General features: G+C 50.7%; 1 protein-coding gene across 3 annotated transcripts in view; it reads left to right on the plus strand.

Annotated features, from left to right (window-relative positions):
• Positions 1–14521, plus strand: part of DAAM2 (dishevelled associated activator of morphogenesis 2) — a 109380-nt gene that overhangs the window by 72562 nt on the left and 22297 nt on the right. For all 3 annotated transcript variants that reach the window (XM_053913472.2, XM_071219653.1, XM_024557826.4), the window contains exons 6-14: positions 2248–2581; positions 3443–3553; positions 4778–4881; positions 5926–5992; positions 7026–7143; positions 9572–9710; positions 12401–12459; positions 12609–12793; positions 13376–13672. In XM_053913472.2, the coding sequence (XP_053769447.1) occupies positions 2248–2581; positions 3443–3553; positions 4778–4881; positions 5926–5992; positions 7026–7143; positions 9572–9710; positions 12401–12459; positions 12609–12793; positions 13376–13672 (1414 nt within the window). The remainder of the gene's footprint in view (positions 1–2247; positions 2582–3442; positions 3554–4777; positions 4882–5925; positions 5993–7025; positions 7144–9571; positions 9711–12400; positions 12460–12608; positions 12794–13375; positions 13673–14521) is intronic.

Raw genomic sequence — 14521 nt, forward strand, 5'->3', positions numbered from 1 at the left:
GGGGGTGCGGGGGGGGGAGGGTGAGCTCCGAGAGCGAGGTCCCCCCGAGGGCGAGGTCCCCCCGAGGGCGGGTGAGGAATCTGCCAGCCACTAGGGGGAGAAGCAGCGCCGGTGGGTGAGATGTCACCTCCAGACTGGCGCCCATAACAATGGCAACCAGGCCGCGCGGAGCCAGGGCCCGGAGCGAGCACGGGAGGCGCAGGTTCTTCCGTCTGGGAACTGGCTCCTACAGGCTTGTGAGAGCCACGTGTTACATTTTCAGCAGTCGTGCCAACGGGTTGTTACACACTGCTGTGATTAAAATGTAACAATACAGGTTTATGATTAAATGAGTTATGTCAAAAACAGCTAATACGTGCTCAGCTTCTCAGTCCCTAGATCCTAATGATTTGACTCCACTTGGCTGGTATGTGTAATCTTCACTATTGTGTACTCTCGTGAGTGTGTGCCTGTGGCATGTGCATGGCAGACGAGTGGTGTGAACGGTACAGCTCTTCCTGACTCCACGTCCAGTGACGTCACATTGATGGCTGGACGTCAGCTGTGCGGGGAGCGTTTATACCGCGGAAATCAGCGAACACTCCAGGTCTTTTCTTCCTTCCTTTCTCCAGAGAGCCAGCCTTTTACCATTTACAAGCACACTGATGTGTGTGTTGTCTGGGCTGAGGTCTCTGCCCCAGGAGCCCGGAAACAGAGCCCCAAGGAGAGTGGAGCACCCCGATCTCCACTTGTCAGTCAGGATGGAGTGGGGGGCTCAGGCATGGGAAGGGGCTGCAGGAAGGATGAGGGATCAGGAAGTAAAGGGGTGTGGAGGGCGGGGTTGCCAGATTTGTATTCCACTTCAATTAATTTTTCTTTCCCTTGATATACTTCCGATTGCAAAAGTCACACATACTCATGGTAGAAATTTAGTGGAAGACAGAAAACACACTGTAATGTACATAATACCTATTTTAACAACTTAATTTGAGAGTACATTTTATTTTTCTAGATACACTTGTATAACATAGCAGTACACACAAATACACTCGGGATCCAATGTATTGTATGTAGTACTTCCCTCAGTTTCGTTTATGACATTGCTCAGATCGTCACTTACTGTTCTACTAAATCTAGGGCTCTAAGCTTGCATGCCCCAAATTTCAGTTAAAGCTTATCCAAACTAAAAGTTCAGGCATACCGGAGATACTGCAGGTTTGGTTCCAGACCATTGCAACAAAGTGAATATTGCAATACAACAAGTCAAACTGATTTTTTGGTTCCCAGTGCACATGAGAGTTATGTTTATGCCATACTGTAGCCTATTAAGTTTGCATTAGCATTATACTTAAGAGACAGTGTATGCACCTTAAAAATATTGTATTGCTAAAAAATGCTACCCATCATCTGAGCCTTCAGCAAGTCAGAATAAAGTGCAATAAAACGAGATATGCCTGGATAATTTCATTTTTCCATCCAAGTTCACGGACCCTTGAATGCTAGCCAGAGACCCTTTAAGGGAACCCAGATTCTAGGTTAAGAACCCCTTAACTAAATGGTTTTGGTGTTTCTGCTAACATTCAGGACGACTCAGCTGTTTTCTTAAAGACTCCTTGAAGAGTACCCTCCCTCACAGGGGTGTCCAACCTTTTGGTGTCTCTGGGCCACGCTGGAAGAAGAAGAGTTGTCTTGGGCCACACATTAAATACACGAACACTAACGAAAACTGATGAGCAAAAACAAAAAGGTTTTAAGTAAATTTACGATTTTGTGTTGGGCTGCATTCATAGCCATCCTGGGCTGCATGTGGCCCGTGGGCCATGGGTTGGACACCCCACTAGAGCCTTGGTCCTTGGTCTGAGAGACTCTGATGCACTGCCCCCACCCTCCCCTGGTCCAGAAGTCTTCCTTGTTGTCTGACTTTAATTCTCTTAATTTCCATCCTCCCTGGAGATGAGTCTGCAGGTTTAACAGCTAAGATAATTATTGTAATCATTGCCGCGATCATTGCCTTCACATACACAGCACCACAGCTATGCAACTGACAGACATTAACATGCAAATGCAGAGTATTTAAAATGCAAATAAGATGCAAGTCCTCTCTGAGGTGATAGGATTTCAGCGCTTTTAGATACATTTTGAGCCAAGTGGTTACTTTAGGTGGGACACAATGGTGCACAGGTAACCGAGTAACTATTTACAAATAGTTACACAGAATAATATGCAAGCGCATGATGCCTGATGTGCTGACAACTCTGGCCTGGGCAGGTTTGTGACCCGCTTCATCGAGTTGGATGGCTTGACATGTCTGCTGAATTTCCTCCGGAGCATGGACCACGCCACCTGCGAGAGCCGCATCCACACCTCCCTCATCGGCTGCATCAAGGCTCTGATGAACAACTCTCAGGGGCGGGCTCACGTGCTGGCGCAGCCCGAGGCCATCAGCACCATCGCTCAGAGCCTGCGCACCGAGAACAGCAAGACCAAGGTGGCGGTGCTGGAGATCCTGGGCGCCGTGTGCCTAGTGCCTGGCGGTCACAAGAAAGTGCTGCAAGCCATGCTGCACTACCAGGTGTACGCAGCTGAGCGGACGCGCTTCCAGGTGAGGTGCCTGCAGAGGGCTCGTGTGAAAGAAAACCCAGGAGGGGCTTTAAGAGACAGGCGTTTGGCTGGGAGAATAGACTTCTTGCTAGAACATGGGTTCCCCGAGGCTGGGATATTGGTTTGTTTCATTTTCGTGGCTCTACCTCTCTGAGCCCAGCACCTGGCTCATTATAGGGGCTCAGTTAAGAAGTGTTGAATTGAGTGCAATTGTTGGGCTCAAGGTTTTAGGCCCTATACCAGGCCAGTGCCTACTACGGGACACTGGAACCAGTCCTGGGAGCTGAGGCCAAGCATTTCTCTTTTCTTCTCCCTGATCTGCCCCCCAGAAATGTGTGGAAAAGGTAGACAACAAGCATAAAGTGTCTGGGTGCAGAGTAAGTCTCAATAGATGTGAGCTGTCATTAGTCTCTCTGGTGTATCCACCGGTATTGGCTGTTTGTTTATTCTGTTATCAAATACCTTCAAGCACCTACTCTGCAAACAGTGGCCCCTGGCCCTTTACGGAAGGTGCAAAACAGATCCGAGGCAGTGTGCATGCTGTCAAGAAGCTTGGCAGCACATGCATGAGCTGTGAAGAGCCGGAAGGTGCTGAAGCAGTATTTCAGAACCGCCCAACAAAATAAACCAGCCCCAAAAGGCTGAGTGGAGAGACAGTACAGCAGGGCTGAGGCGGAGGTGTGGAGAGGCAAAGGATGCTTCTCAGATGCTGTAGAGAAGGTCCCAGATAAGTTGGGTAGGTTCGGTGGAAAGCATGGGTGGGGCATTCTGGGTTGTTGTAATGGCAGGAGCAAAGGAGCAGAGGCTTGACCTTTAGGATCCCAAGCCCCCCTCTCCTTTCCTGTCCTGCCCTTCCATCCAGACACTGCTGAATGAGCTGGACCGCAGCCTGGGCCGGTACCGGGATGAAGTGAATCTGAAGACAGCCATCATGTCCTTCATCAATGCTGTCCTCAATGCTGGTGCTGGAGAGGTGAGGCCCCTTTGCCTGGCCCTTGCTGTGCCCTGACTTTCTGGACCTGGGCTAGCATGTGAGTGTTTCCGGGGGAGGTAGCAGAGGAAAGGGCCACGCATCTTGTTGGTATGGTAGCATCATTGTCTTCAGATTATCTTCATCACCCCTTGCCTCTTTCTTTGGGGCTAAGAAAGAATAGCTTGTCATTGACCTCACTGTGTTGAGGGACTCCTGGAGAGTTTCCTGCGCAGGTAGCGTCATGCATTTTGTGTTGTTATGGACAAACCCCAATCTTGGCTGAATGATGATGGCTTAGGGCGGTGGGGTCATTTACAGGAGGAGGAGAAGCATGGCCCCTTTTTTCTAGAGCTTTCTAAAAACCTTCTGGAATGGTTTCTGGGTTGACCCGTCATGCTCTTCTACAACCTTCTGTTAGGAGGTGTGTTTTTTACATTTCTTTCCTTTGGGATCAGAATAGGATTCTCAGACCATAAAAATAGCAACTATTAAAGAAGAATTTGAAGAGCATATGAACTCCCCAAGTTCTAACGTAATCGGATGCTCCAGTCAAGGTCAGCTTATTGGAGGATAAAAGGAGCACTGTAGTAATCTCTGCTTTTCCCTCTTTTCTGCCAGCATGTTTTGTTTGGTTTTGGTTTTGGTTTTTTGTTGGGTTTTTTTGCATCCAGTCCTGATGACCTGAGTTAGATGAGGTGGATTGGGGGAATAGTCTGTCTCTAAGATGCTGACACCTTTCTCAGTACTAGGCATTGACGGCCGATACCTGTTCTGATTCGTTGGTAACCATAACTCATCGGGTAACGTTTACTAACATCGTTCCTGTAGATAGTGTCATGCCCATTTCACAAATGAGGAAACTAAGGTATTCCCAAAGTCACCAAACTCGTAAAGTGGCAGAGCAGGCTTTGAACCAACATCTTCTGATTCCCAAGCTTGTGCTCTGTATCACTCGGCAACACTGCTCTGTGCTGCCAAAAGCTACAGAGAACCTGGCAAGAGACTCAAAGGAGATGAGGCAGGAGACCTAAAGGGAATAAATTAACAACATGAAAAGATGTCTCCTCCCACCCTTTTTTGGGACTCTGGGACTTGAAGCAGTGCCAGGCGAATTTGCTGCAAATGTGGTGGGACAGTGACTGGTGCGGCCATGAGGATCCATTGGTGACTCTCGTGGAAACTGAGCCCGGTCAGTGAGTCTGGCCCTTCTTTGCTGATCCCCAGGATAACCTGGAGTTCCGCCTCCATCTGCGGTATGAGTTCCTCATGCTGGGGATACAGCCTGTGATCGACAAGCTCCGGCAGCATGAGAATGCCATCCTGGACAAGTAAGACCCAAGCCACCCATCCCCATGGCAGCCCTGTGGGGACAGCACCTTGGTGGGTAATGATCGTGACCATCCTGGAGGCTGTCCTTCCCACTGGAGACCACCTTCCATACTCAGCATCAATGCAGAATCAGCTCTGGGTGGGGGGGTAGCTCCCCCACCCCCTGGTCCCGCGTCTTACCTGTGTCCCTACTGCTTCTTCACTGATCTGCTGTTTGATCTCCGATGTTATAGACAGGTTGGACCCTGTAGTCCTCAACCGTGATGGTACTGCCCCCTAGGGGGCATTTGGAAACATGGGGGAGTGTCACAGGTTTTCAAACTGCATGGTGGGGACACTGAATATTGGTTGTTAGGGACTAGGAATGTCCAATGCCCTGAGGTGCACTGCCGCTCAACACAAATGCCCCACTCAGAAGACAAGCCATAAAGGCCCTTGTTGATCTAGGGCACAATTACATTCCCTTGGGTCACCGGCAGCCCCTCTGGTTCTGTTCCATTGAAACAGGCTATGGTGTTACACTGGGTCTTAAGCGAGAGAGGATGGATCCTTTTGAGGTGGAGTGGGGGAGCGGATGGGGTAGAAAGTGAGATTTGCCTTGAGGGCTGCCATGGGGACAGTATGAGGACACTGGGAAGGATCTGTAGGACAGTAGTCCTTGACTTGGCATCATTTAACCCCCACCGCCCTCCCCAGGGACATTTGGCAATGGCTGGAGACATTTTTGGTTGTCGCAATTCAAGGTGGGGGGTACCACTGGCATCTAGTGGGTGGAGGTCAGAGATGCTGCTGACCCTCTTGCAACTGACAGATTAGCTTCCCATAACCAGGGATAATCCAACCCCAAATGTCAATAGTGCCCGATGTTGAGAAGGCCATGGGTTGGCCTGCAGACAGCTGGCTTCTTTCTGGTTTTATAGATTCGGAAACTGGGGTTTGAGAGGCCTCAGCTGAATTAAACACAGGTTTAGCTGGTGGGGCTTGAACAGGCAAGGATGGCCTGATGCTGATGTCTACACTCTCTGTACTCCCACCCTACCTAGGCATTTAGACTTCTTTGAGATGGTCCGCAACGAGGACGACCTGGAGCTAGCCAGGAGGTTTGACATGGTGAGGAGCCTGCCTGAGTGAGGTGACTGCAGTGGGTCTCAGGTGGCCCTGCAGCCACTGTGGTGGGTCTAGTGTTGGTTGGGCTCCTGGTGCCCCCCCCCCCCATAGCTGGGTCCTGTTTCTGGAGGCCTCACCTGGCAGGCCTTACCTGATAGGGTATTTCCCCCCCAGCAGGTCACAACCCCCAAACAAAAGAGAGACAGCTCGTTCTTACACATGAGTAGTCTCAAATGCCTCTCTGGACTACTTTCCCCGGCACTCTAGCAATTCCCTGAGACACCTCTCCCCATCACTAACCAGATCATGCTTAGCAAACAAAATCATGTTTTCATTTTAGCCTTAGTAACCCATAAAATACACAACTCTGCTGCTTAGTATTGAACTATAAAATCCCTGTGCAAATAGAAACCTACTTCTGGGTGGGGCTTCAGCCACCAAACACCATCCTAGTACATTCTCTCAAAATCCCTCCCTTTGTAGACAGGGAGACTGAGGTTAGAGAGGACAAGCAGCTTGCCCGTTATTGCACAGCTGGAGAGTAGGTCTGGGGTCTGAGCCCAGGCTGTGGACCTGTGTGCTTCTTGAATCATCTATGTCCCTGCTTCCTTCCCTGGGTTCGAATCAGTCGTTCTCAACCAGGGGCGATTTTGCTGTCCCCACTTGCCTCACCCAGGGACATTTACAACGTCTTGACACATTTTTAAGTTGTCCCAACTAGCGTGAGGAGGATGCCACTGGCATCTGATAGACAGAGACTGGGGATGCTGCCCAACCTCCTACAATGCACAGGACAGCCTCCTACAGCAAAAATTATCCGGTTCGAGAGGCCGTTAGAGCTGAGATAGAGAAACCCTGCTTTACATAATTAGCACATCTCGCTCCTCCTTTTTAAAGCCTGGGGCAGAGGCAGGGGAAGGTAGGCTCTCTGGGAGGTAGGCCATTGCTCAGTGGGTGGAGGCAGGGTCTTCTCTCCCCTATTCTCTTTCTCTGCTCCCTTCCCCCATCCCAGCCACTGCTCCCTGCACTCCCCCAGGTCCACATCGACACCAAGAGTGCTTCCCAGATGTTCGAGCTGATCCACAGGAAGCTGAAGCACACGGAGGCCTACCCCTGCCTGCTCTCCGTCCTGCACCACTGCCTGCAGATGCCCTGTGAGTAGCTTGCTCCTGCCGCTTCCTCAGCGCCTCGAGCCCTGGTCTGGGGCCGCTTGAGACAAGGCTCCAGGACCTCCTAGGATGGCGAACCTCACCAAGTCCAACTCTGCACATGCCCCTGGGAAGCCAGGCCAGGACTCAGGCCCCTGCTCTTCCTCCCCGTCTTGAGGCCAGCACTCCCACTATCACCTTAGGGAGTTGCCGGGACTTGCCCCTGAGCAGTACCCACGTGCAGGCCAACGTACCAGCCCAACAAGCAGTGGCTGACCAGTGTGAAATCAAGCAGCTCTGGCCATCAGCTCAACAGGGGAGTGATCGGGCCTCCTGGGGAGTTCCAAAAAGGAGTTCCGTGTTTGGGGAGTGGCAGAGATGTGGAATGAGTAGGGGTTTTTGTGGGGGGGGTTGTTTTTTAATTAATCCCTCTATCTAGTCCTTGCTGTCCTCCATCCCAACACCCTTGTCCTGCTGCTCTCTGTCTCTCTCTTTTTAAAAGATTTTATTTATTTATTTTTAGAGAGAGGGAAAGGAAGGGAAGAAGAGAGGGAGAGAGAAACATCGATGTGCAAAACTTCAAGTGGTTGCCTTTCATGCGAGCCCCACCCTGGGGCTGAACCCGCAACCCAGCCATGCACCCTGGCAGGGAATCAACCAGCGACCCTTCGCCCTGTGGTATAATGCCCAGCCAGCTGAGCCACAGCGGTCAGAGCATCCTCTGTTTCTCTTTACAAATGTCAGTGGTTACAGGAGCAGATGCCAAGCTCTTAAGGTCCAGGTGTGCACAGTGACTGCATAACTCACACGTAATTACTAATAGCCACCCCAGCGTGCAGTTCGAAATTGTACCATTTGGTATTCAAGCTCTTTACAAAAGAAATATTTGGAAAATCATGGTCGACCTAGACAGACTCTCTTTAGTGGTGGTGATAGTGACAACAATTACAATTTATTGTGTGCCTACTCTGGGCCAGGTGTGATGGGAGGTCCTTTAGCACAGTGTCTCTGAACCTCCGAATGGCTTAAGGAATGTGCATTATTATCTCCAGTTTTCAGTGGATGAACTGGAGGCTGAGTGAGTCTTCCCATATGAAGGAATTTTTGTTTCTTTGGGTCCAGGGCTTTAGATGAAACATGTTCTACTTCTGTGAGCCGTGTCCTGGCCTCACCCTGTTTTCCTGGGTGAAAGGCAAGTGGAAAAATGATGCCACTTTGTAATGCCTGTGTCCATGGAGTGATGGAAAGAAAATAGACCCTGTGGCTGGGACCAGGAAGCTCTCAGTTCTTCTCCAGAGTCCGTCCAGGTCTTTATGGAAGACACGGGAAGCTCCTGGGGAACCTGGCTTCTGGTCCCACAAGTCCCTGTGCTTGGTGTTCCGTGGGCAGTGTGTCTGGGACTCTCAGTCTTCTTCAGAATGGGGCTTTGCAGATGACCTTCCACCATGTAGGCATTCATGGTTTGACTTCAAGGTCAGGATCATGCTGGTTGACCTTTGGTGGTCAGTAGAGATGAAGTATGGGGGGTCAAGAACCAATGAAGAGGCCTGACTGGTGTGGCTCAGTGGATTGAGTGCTGGCCTGCAAACCAAAGGGGTCGCTGGTTCGATTCCCGGTCAGGGAACATGCCTGGGTTGCAGGCCAGGTCCCCAGTAGGGGGCTCACAGGAGGCAACCACACATTGATGTTTCTCTCCCTCCCTTCCCCTCTCTAAAAATAAATAAAATCTTTAAAATAAAATGAAAGAACCAATGAAGAGAAGCTTGTGGCTATCACGGGAAAAGCAAGTCCACGCCCAGGCAGATTATGTTTACAGAGGATGAGTGGGGCCCTGTGAGATCAGGCATAACACAGAATGCCTTTGCCTTCATAGTTCAGGGTCACCTTCTCCAAAGAAATCTTCCTGGATTCTATTACCCCTCCTCCAACCCAGTCCGACGCCCTGTCTGTGCACACCTGCAATTAGTTTCCATTCCTCTTTCTCTGTAGAACAATAGCATAGATAATCCTAAAGCCTCTTCTTTTTAAAAGAACTTTCCCTAGAGATTTCATTATTCAGCATGCAATATTTTAGAGCAGATTTACTTTCTTAAAGGTGCTCTTTAAAGATAACGTATAAAGCAGTTTGCATTCCAGGGCATAGGATGTTCAGGTGCCAACAGGGAAGAGAGGCTGCCAGGAAGCATTTCAGGGAGTAGAGAAACATGTCAAGGGGGTTGACACATTCACAGAGGGTCAATCACAGAAAATCAAGAAATGACTGGCTTTGCAAATCTCCATCATCAGCAACTGCACTGCCTCCCCTCTCAGACTGGGAGCTTGCCAAGGGAGGTGAGGGACACATCTCACCAGCCTGGGCCCAGCCACTGACTCCAGGGCAGGGCTCCAGGGGGCTCCAGGGCTCAGTAAAGAGATGATGCCTGTCATCCCGCAGACAAGCGCAACGGCGGCTACCTCCAGCAGTGGCAGCTCCTGGACCGCATCCTCCAGCAGATTGTCCTGCAGGACGAGAGGGGCATGGACCCTGACATGGCTCCCTTGGAGAACTTCAACGTCAAGAACATCGTCAACATGTGAGCACTGGTTAGCCCTCACATGTCTTCCCGCTCCTCCCATCTCTCTCCTGTCCGGGGGTCTCACCAGTGAAAGCTCAGCTCCCTGCCTCACACCAGACGCCCCGAATGGGCCTCGAGCAGCATTGTCTAGAACAGCTCTCTGAGGTAGTGGAAACGCTCCGCATCTGCACTGGCCACGTGGGGCCGCGCAGCCTCTAGAGGGTGGCTGGTGTGACTGGGGCACTGAGTTTTAAACTGTATTTCCTTTTAGTCAAGTAGCCACATGGCATGTGGTCAGTGAGTACCACGTGGGACAGCACAGACCTGTAGGGGGTCACTGGACGCTCAGTGGTCCATCGCAAGGACTGGATAGAGGAGGAGTTTAAAATCAGCGTATAGGAGGACTCAGCAAACTGGTCTGTGGACTAACTCCCCAGCTTGTGTGTGTACGGTCCGTGAGCTAAGAGTAGTTTTTACATTTTAAAAGAGTTGTTAAAAAAAACCAAGAGTACGCAACAAAGACTGTACATAGTATATAAAATCTAAAATACTTACTCTGTCCCTTAGAGAAAGTTTGCCGACTGCTGATACAGAGTGTGACCATTTCACCAGGGGGCGGCTGGACAAGGCTGCCACAGCCTAAGGTCTGGCTTACTGCCTTTGACTGATCCTGGGTCCACAGAAACACAGAGGACCAAGTTCAAGTCACATCAGTTAATATTCAGACGTTATGTTAACACGCTGAGGGGTAATTTTAAACTTTTACTTACCTTTCAGTGTAAGTCTGAGCCAATTGCCCTTAAGGAGATAAAGCGGCTCTCAGTGATTCATTGTATTTCATGCCCAAGCCAAACAGAAAAGGATTTTTAAACTGTTCAGCCACTGTCTTCATTTATACAAATAGGGTTAAAATGGGTTGATGTAGTTAAAACCCTAGCTGGTATGTTAGGCAAGTACAGCTAGTAGAGATCAAAATGTAACTTTTTCTTTATTTTCTACTAATTCTTTACACTAGTACAGAAGCTTTTCCTCTGTCAGAGGATGAAAACTCCTCAGGCGCGGTGAAGTTTTTTCTGCTTCTTGGGCAATGCAAGTCCTAAGATCACTTTAAGCCGCCAACATAGCCTCCAATCGGTAACTGGAAGGACTAGTCCCAGATGTACAGGAATAGTCTGGATGTGACTGAGCCTTAAACCTCTCTTCTGTCTGGACCGGGGCTGGAAGGCTGCAGTGGGGAGAGTGTGTGTGTGTGTGTGTGCGTGAGAGAGAGAGAGAGAGAGAGAGAGAGAGAGAGAGAGAGATGGTTGGCATCTTTTCTCAGTGGTTTCTCTTTTAACCCCTTCTACACCCCCTTCCCACTAGCAAACCAGTTTCTGACTCCCACCAGAGGAAGCATGGGGTCAGGAAGGAGAAAGGGAAAAGGTCTTACCTGATCAGGTAACTTAGTAAACAGGCTTCCTGCTCTCTGGTTTTGGCACGTGGGTAAAGTCATGAATGTATTTCTGGGGTCTTCAGAAGTTCCTTGCTGGGTGCCTCTCACACAAAGCCCTGCTCACTGATCGCGCAAGGTGTGTTTTTTCCCTTCTTCCCAGGGCTGGCTGGTCCCATCCCTTTCATCAGCTCCTGAGTCATTGGCAATACAATACACAGATTTGCACCGTTGAAGTGTCAGTTTTTCTCCTAGGTGGACTTCTTAGGGCTTAAAATAGCTTCAGCGTAATTCCTCCACAGTGCTTACATCTGGCCCAAAGAAACCCTCATGCACTCCTCATACCGACAGACTCGAGGAGCCCCACCAATGGGGCCCACCCAGCTCAGCAGTGCCCTCCTGCTTCATGCCTCTTCACTCTCTGGGCCCGCGTGCCTCCAAGTCAGACCCCGGTCCGCCATGCTTCCTGCTCAGTGTCAGGAAACACAGTCAAAACTCTCTGAGAGGCCCAAACAAGACAGCTGGGTAGTGGTGAGGGAGGCAGCAGCCCCGGGGAAGACGATGGCAGTGGCTTTCTCCAAAGAAGTCTGCACAAATTATTCCCCCTCCACACTCTGTCTCCTCTTATAGCCTTGGTCTGGTTGAGGAGGTTAAGAATCATGGATATAACTTCCACATTTTCAGATTTGCCAAAGAAACGATTATTGGGATTTTACCTCTCTCATACCTTGGTGTCTAGGTGACAGTTTACTCTTAACTGGTTACAACAGTTTGATGTGAATGGGGAGTTCCTGTGCTTTAGACACATCCCCTCTTTGCTCTCAACACACTTCCTCTGTGTTGTTGGGATGGGAGCTCTCTCATACTCTTACGCATTGGTCTTTGAGGGTCAATATTTTGGTCTCTGTCAATGCAAAAACCTATATTTACAAAGGGGTTCCCATCATTACAACTAGGGGAGCCTGAGATTCAGACCTCGTTCTACCAGTAGTTAGGTGTTGTCTCCAGCTCTTGTCTCAGGAGCTTCAGCTGTTTCACAAAGGAATTAGATGATAAGATACCTAAGGGTCCTTTTAGCTTTCACAGTCCGTGGAGAGAGACATACGAGAACTGGGCAGGGATAGGGACCTGGAGAAACTTCTGGAGAATCAAAATCTTGTCCTCCTTGGTGTGACCAGACAGATCGGAGATCAGGGCATGTGGGGACTGGGAAGATGACCTGTCTTCTGGAGGGTTGTGAGCCAGTGTTCAACAGGCCCTTCCCTGTACTTCCCACCAGGCTCATCAACGAGAATGAGGTCAAACAGTGGCGAGACCAGGCTGAGAAGTTCCGGAAAGGTTAGGAGCTCTGCCTAAGCCCACTGCCCGCTCCACACACTCCTTCCCCTGCCCAGCCCAGGTCTGGCAGCCCCTCTGCCTTCGGAGGGGGACACACGCAGACTCACATTCTCTCTCTCCATTTCCTGTCCTGCCCCACCCCATCCCAGAACACATGGAGCTGGTGAGCAAGCTGGAAAGGAAGGAGCGAGAATGTGAGACGAAGACATTGGAGAAGGAAGAGATGATGCGGACACTGAACAAGATGAAGGACAAACTGGCCCGAGAGTCCCAGGAGCTACGCCAGGCTCGTGGACAAGTGGCTGAGCTGGTAGCCCAACTCAGTGAAATCTCAGTACGTGGGCGCTCTCCTCTCCTTTTACATAGATGAGCTGAGACCTTCGGGACAAGGTGGGAAGAACAGGTGTGGGGAGGGGCTCAGGACCTCAGGATGAGGGAGAAGAGAGGGGGGCATCTTAGCTCAGCATAGAGGGGACCCCTGAGGCCGTGAGGGTGTCACCTTTGTGTTACTTAGAAAAAATAATGCTCCTTCCTCTGGGTGACGCTGTCCCAGGAAGCGCACTTTGGAGGCAGAGTGCAGGGGGGACTTTGGCTCCACCCACCCTCAGCTGGACGCCCTTACGCAGGTAGTAGTAGCAAACATGACTCTGTGTATCCGCCTGCTGTTGCGTTGTGATGACTCTGACTTTGCTCAGTGTCTAGGTATGAGTGTGGGACTTCTGCGTGTCTGTCTGTGCTTGTGTGTGTGTGTCTGATATTTGGGATACAGGAATAGTGTATGTGGGAGGCAAGAGCAGGATTGGAGAGTCTGGTGTAGGTGGAGAATAAGAGTAAGGACCTTTAGGAGTAATAGTGGGAACCTGAAGGGTATTATTGCTGATGGCTTTGATCTTTGGATTTTTCTGTCTTCCCACAGACAGGACCTGTATCTTCCCCACCTCCCCCTGGGGGACCACTTACCTTGTCTTCCTCGATGACAACCAGTGACCTGCCTCCACCCGCACCCCCTTTACCATTCACCTGCTGCCCCCCTCCGCCACCACCCCTTCCTCCCGGTGGGCCTCCCACTCCCCCTGGTGCCCCGCCTTGCTTCGGCATGGGCCTGCCCCTCCCTCCAGACCCCTTCCCCAGCAGTGATGTCCCACTCAGGAAGAAGTGTGTCCCCCAACCTTCCCACCCACTGAAGTCCTTCAACTGGGTCAAGCTGAATGAGGTGAGTGACCAGGGAGAGGTAGGTGCACCCACTCGCCTATAGCCGAGGGCAGGCAGCCCCATCATTTGCAGATCTCTCCCCTGGGTTCTTTCTTGCGGGGGGGCGGGGGTGTATAAATGGAGACACAGTGGATGCAGAAGATGTGGCTGCTGATACCAGGCTACTCATTGTTCACTGGGAGGAACATCTACCCTGGGAGGAGAGGGCTGGGCGTGTGCTAGTGCTCACGTTGCCAAGCCACCCGCAGATGGAGCCCGTGTGTGCTGAGGGTTAGTGGAGTAACACAGGTCCAGGAGCACGGGCCTTGCTTTCTAGACAAGATAAGGGCTGGGTTGGGACTCTAAGGACAGGGTCCATCTGAGGAAAAGGGTAGAAGATCTAGGCAAAGATCTTGGGCCAAAGTCTATAGATGGTAAAGATCAGGGCGATTGCACAAAAGACTGAAATTAGGTGTGACAGGTGAGGACACACTTGTAATGAAGAATTTGATGCCAAGATAGAGCCATTTCGGCATCTTCTCAGGGAAAGGAGCTACTCTCCTAGATGGCTCAGCAAGGAGAGGCCCTTCCAAGCAGGACCCACTAGTTACCAATCCCAGGTCCGTGTGTGGAGTTGATTCCTCCGTGGGACTCTCGTGAGCACAGAGGAGAGACGCAGCTAGGTTGCATTAGACCCTTAGTAAGTGAAGGCCAGTTCCAGTCTGGGCTGAGCCCTGCCTCTGGTTCTGTACTGATAGGTTCTATTAAGAGGACCGTGACTCTGTCCTGGAGATAAACACCTATTAGATAACTGAGTTCAGCTGGCCTGACTCACGCTCACACTTCAGTGACAGTCGAGTTCGGACCTGGG

The sequence above is a fragment of the Desmodus rotundus genome, chromosome 11 (genome assembly GCF_022682495.2).
Source record: "Desmodus rotundus isolate HL8 chromosome 11, HLdesRot8A.1, whole genome shotgun sequence".
Taxonomy (NCBI): domain Eukaryota; kingdom Metazoa; phylum Chordata; class Mammalia; order Chiroptera; family Phyllostomidae; genus Desmodus; species Desmodus rotundus.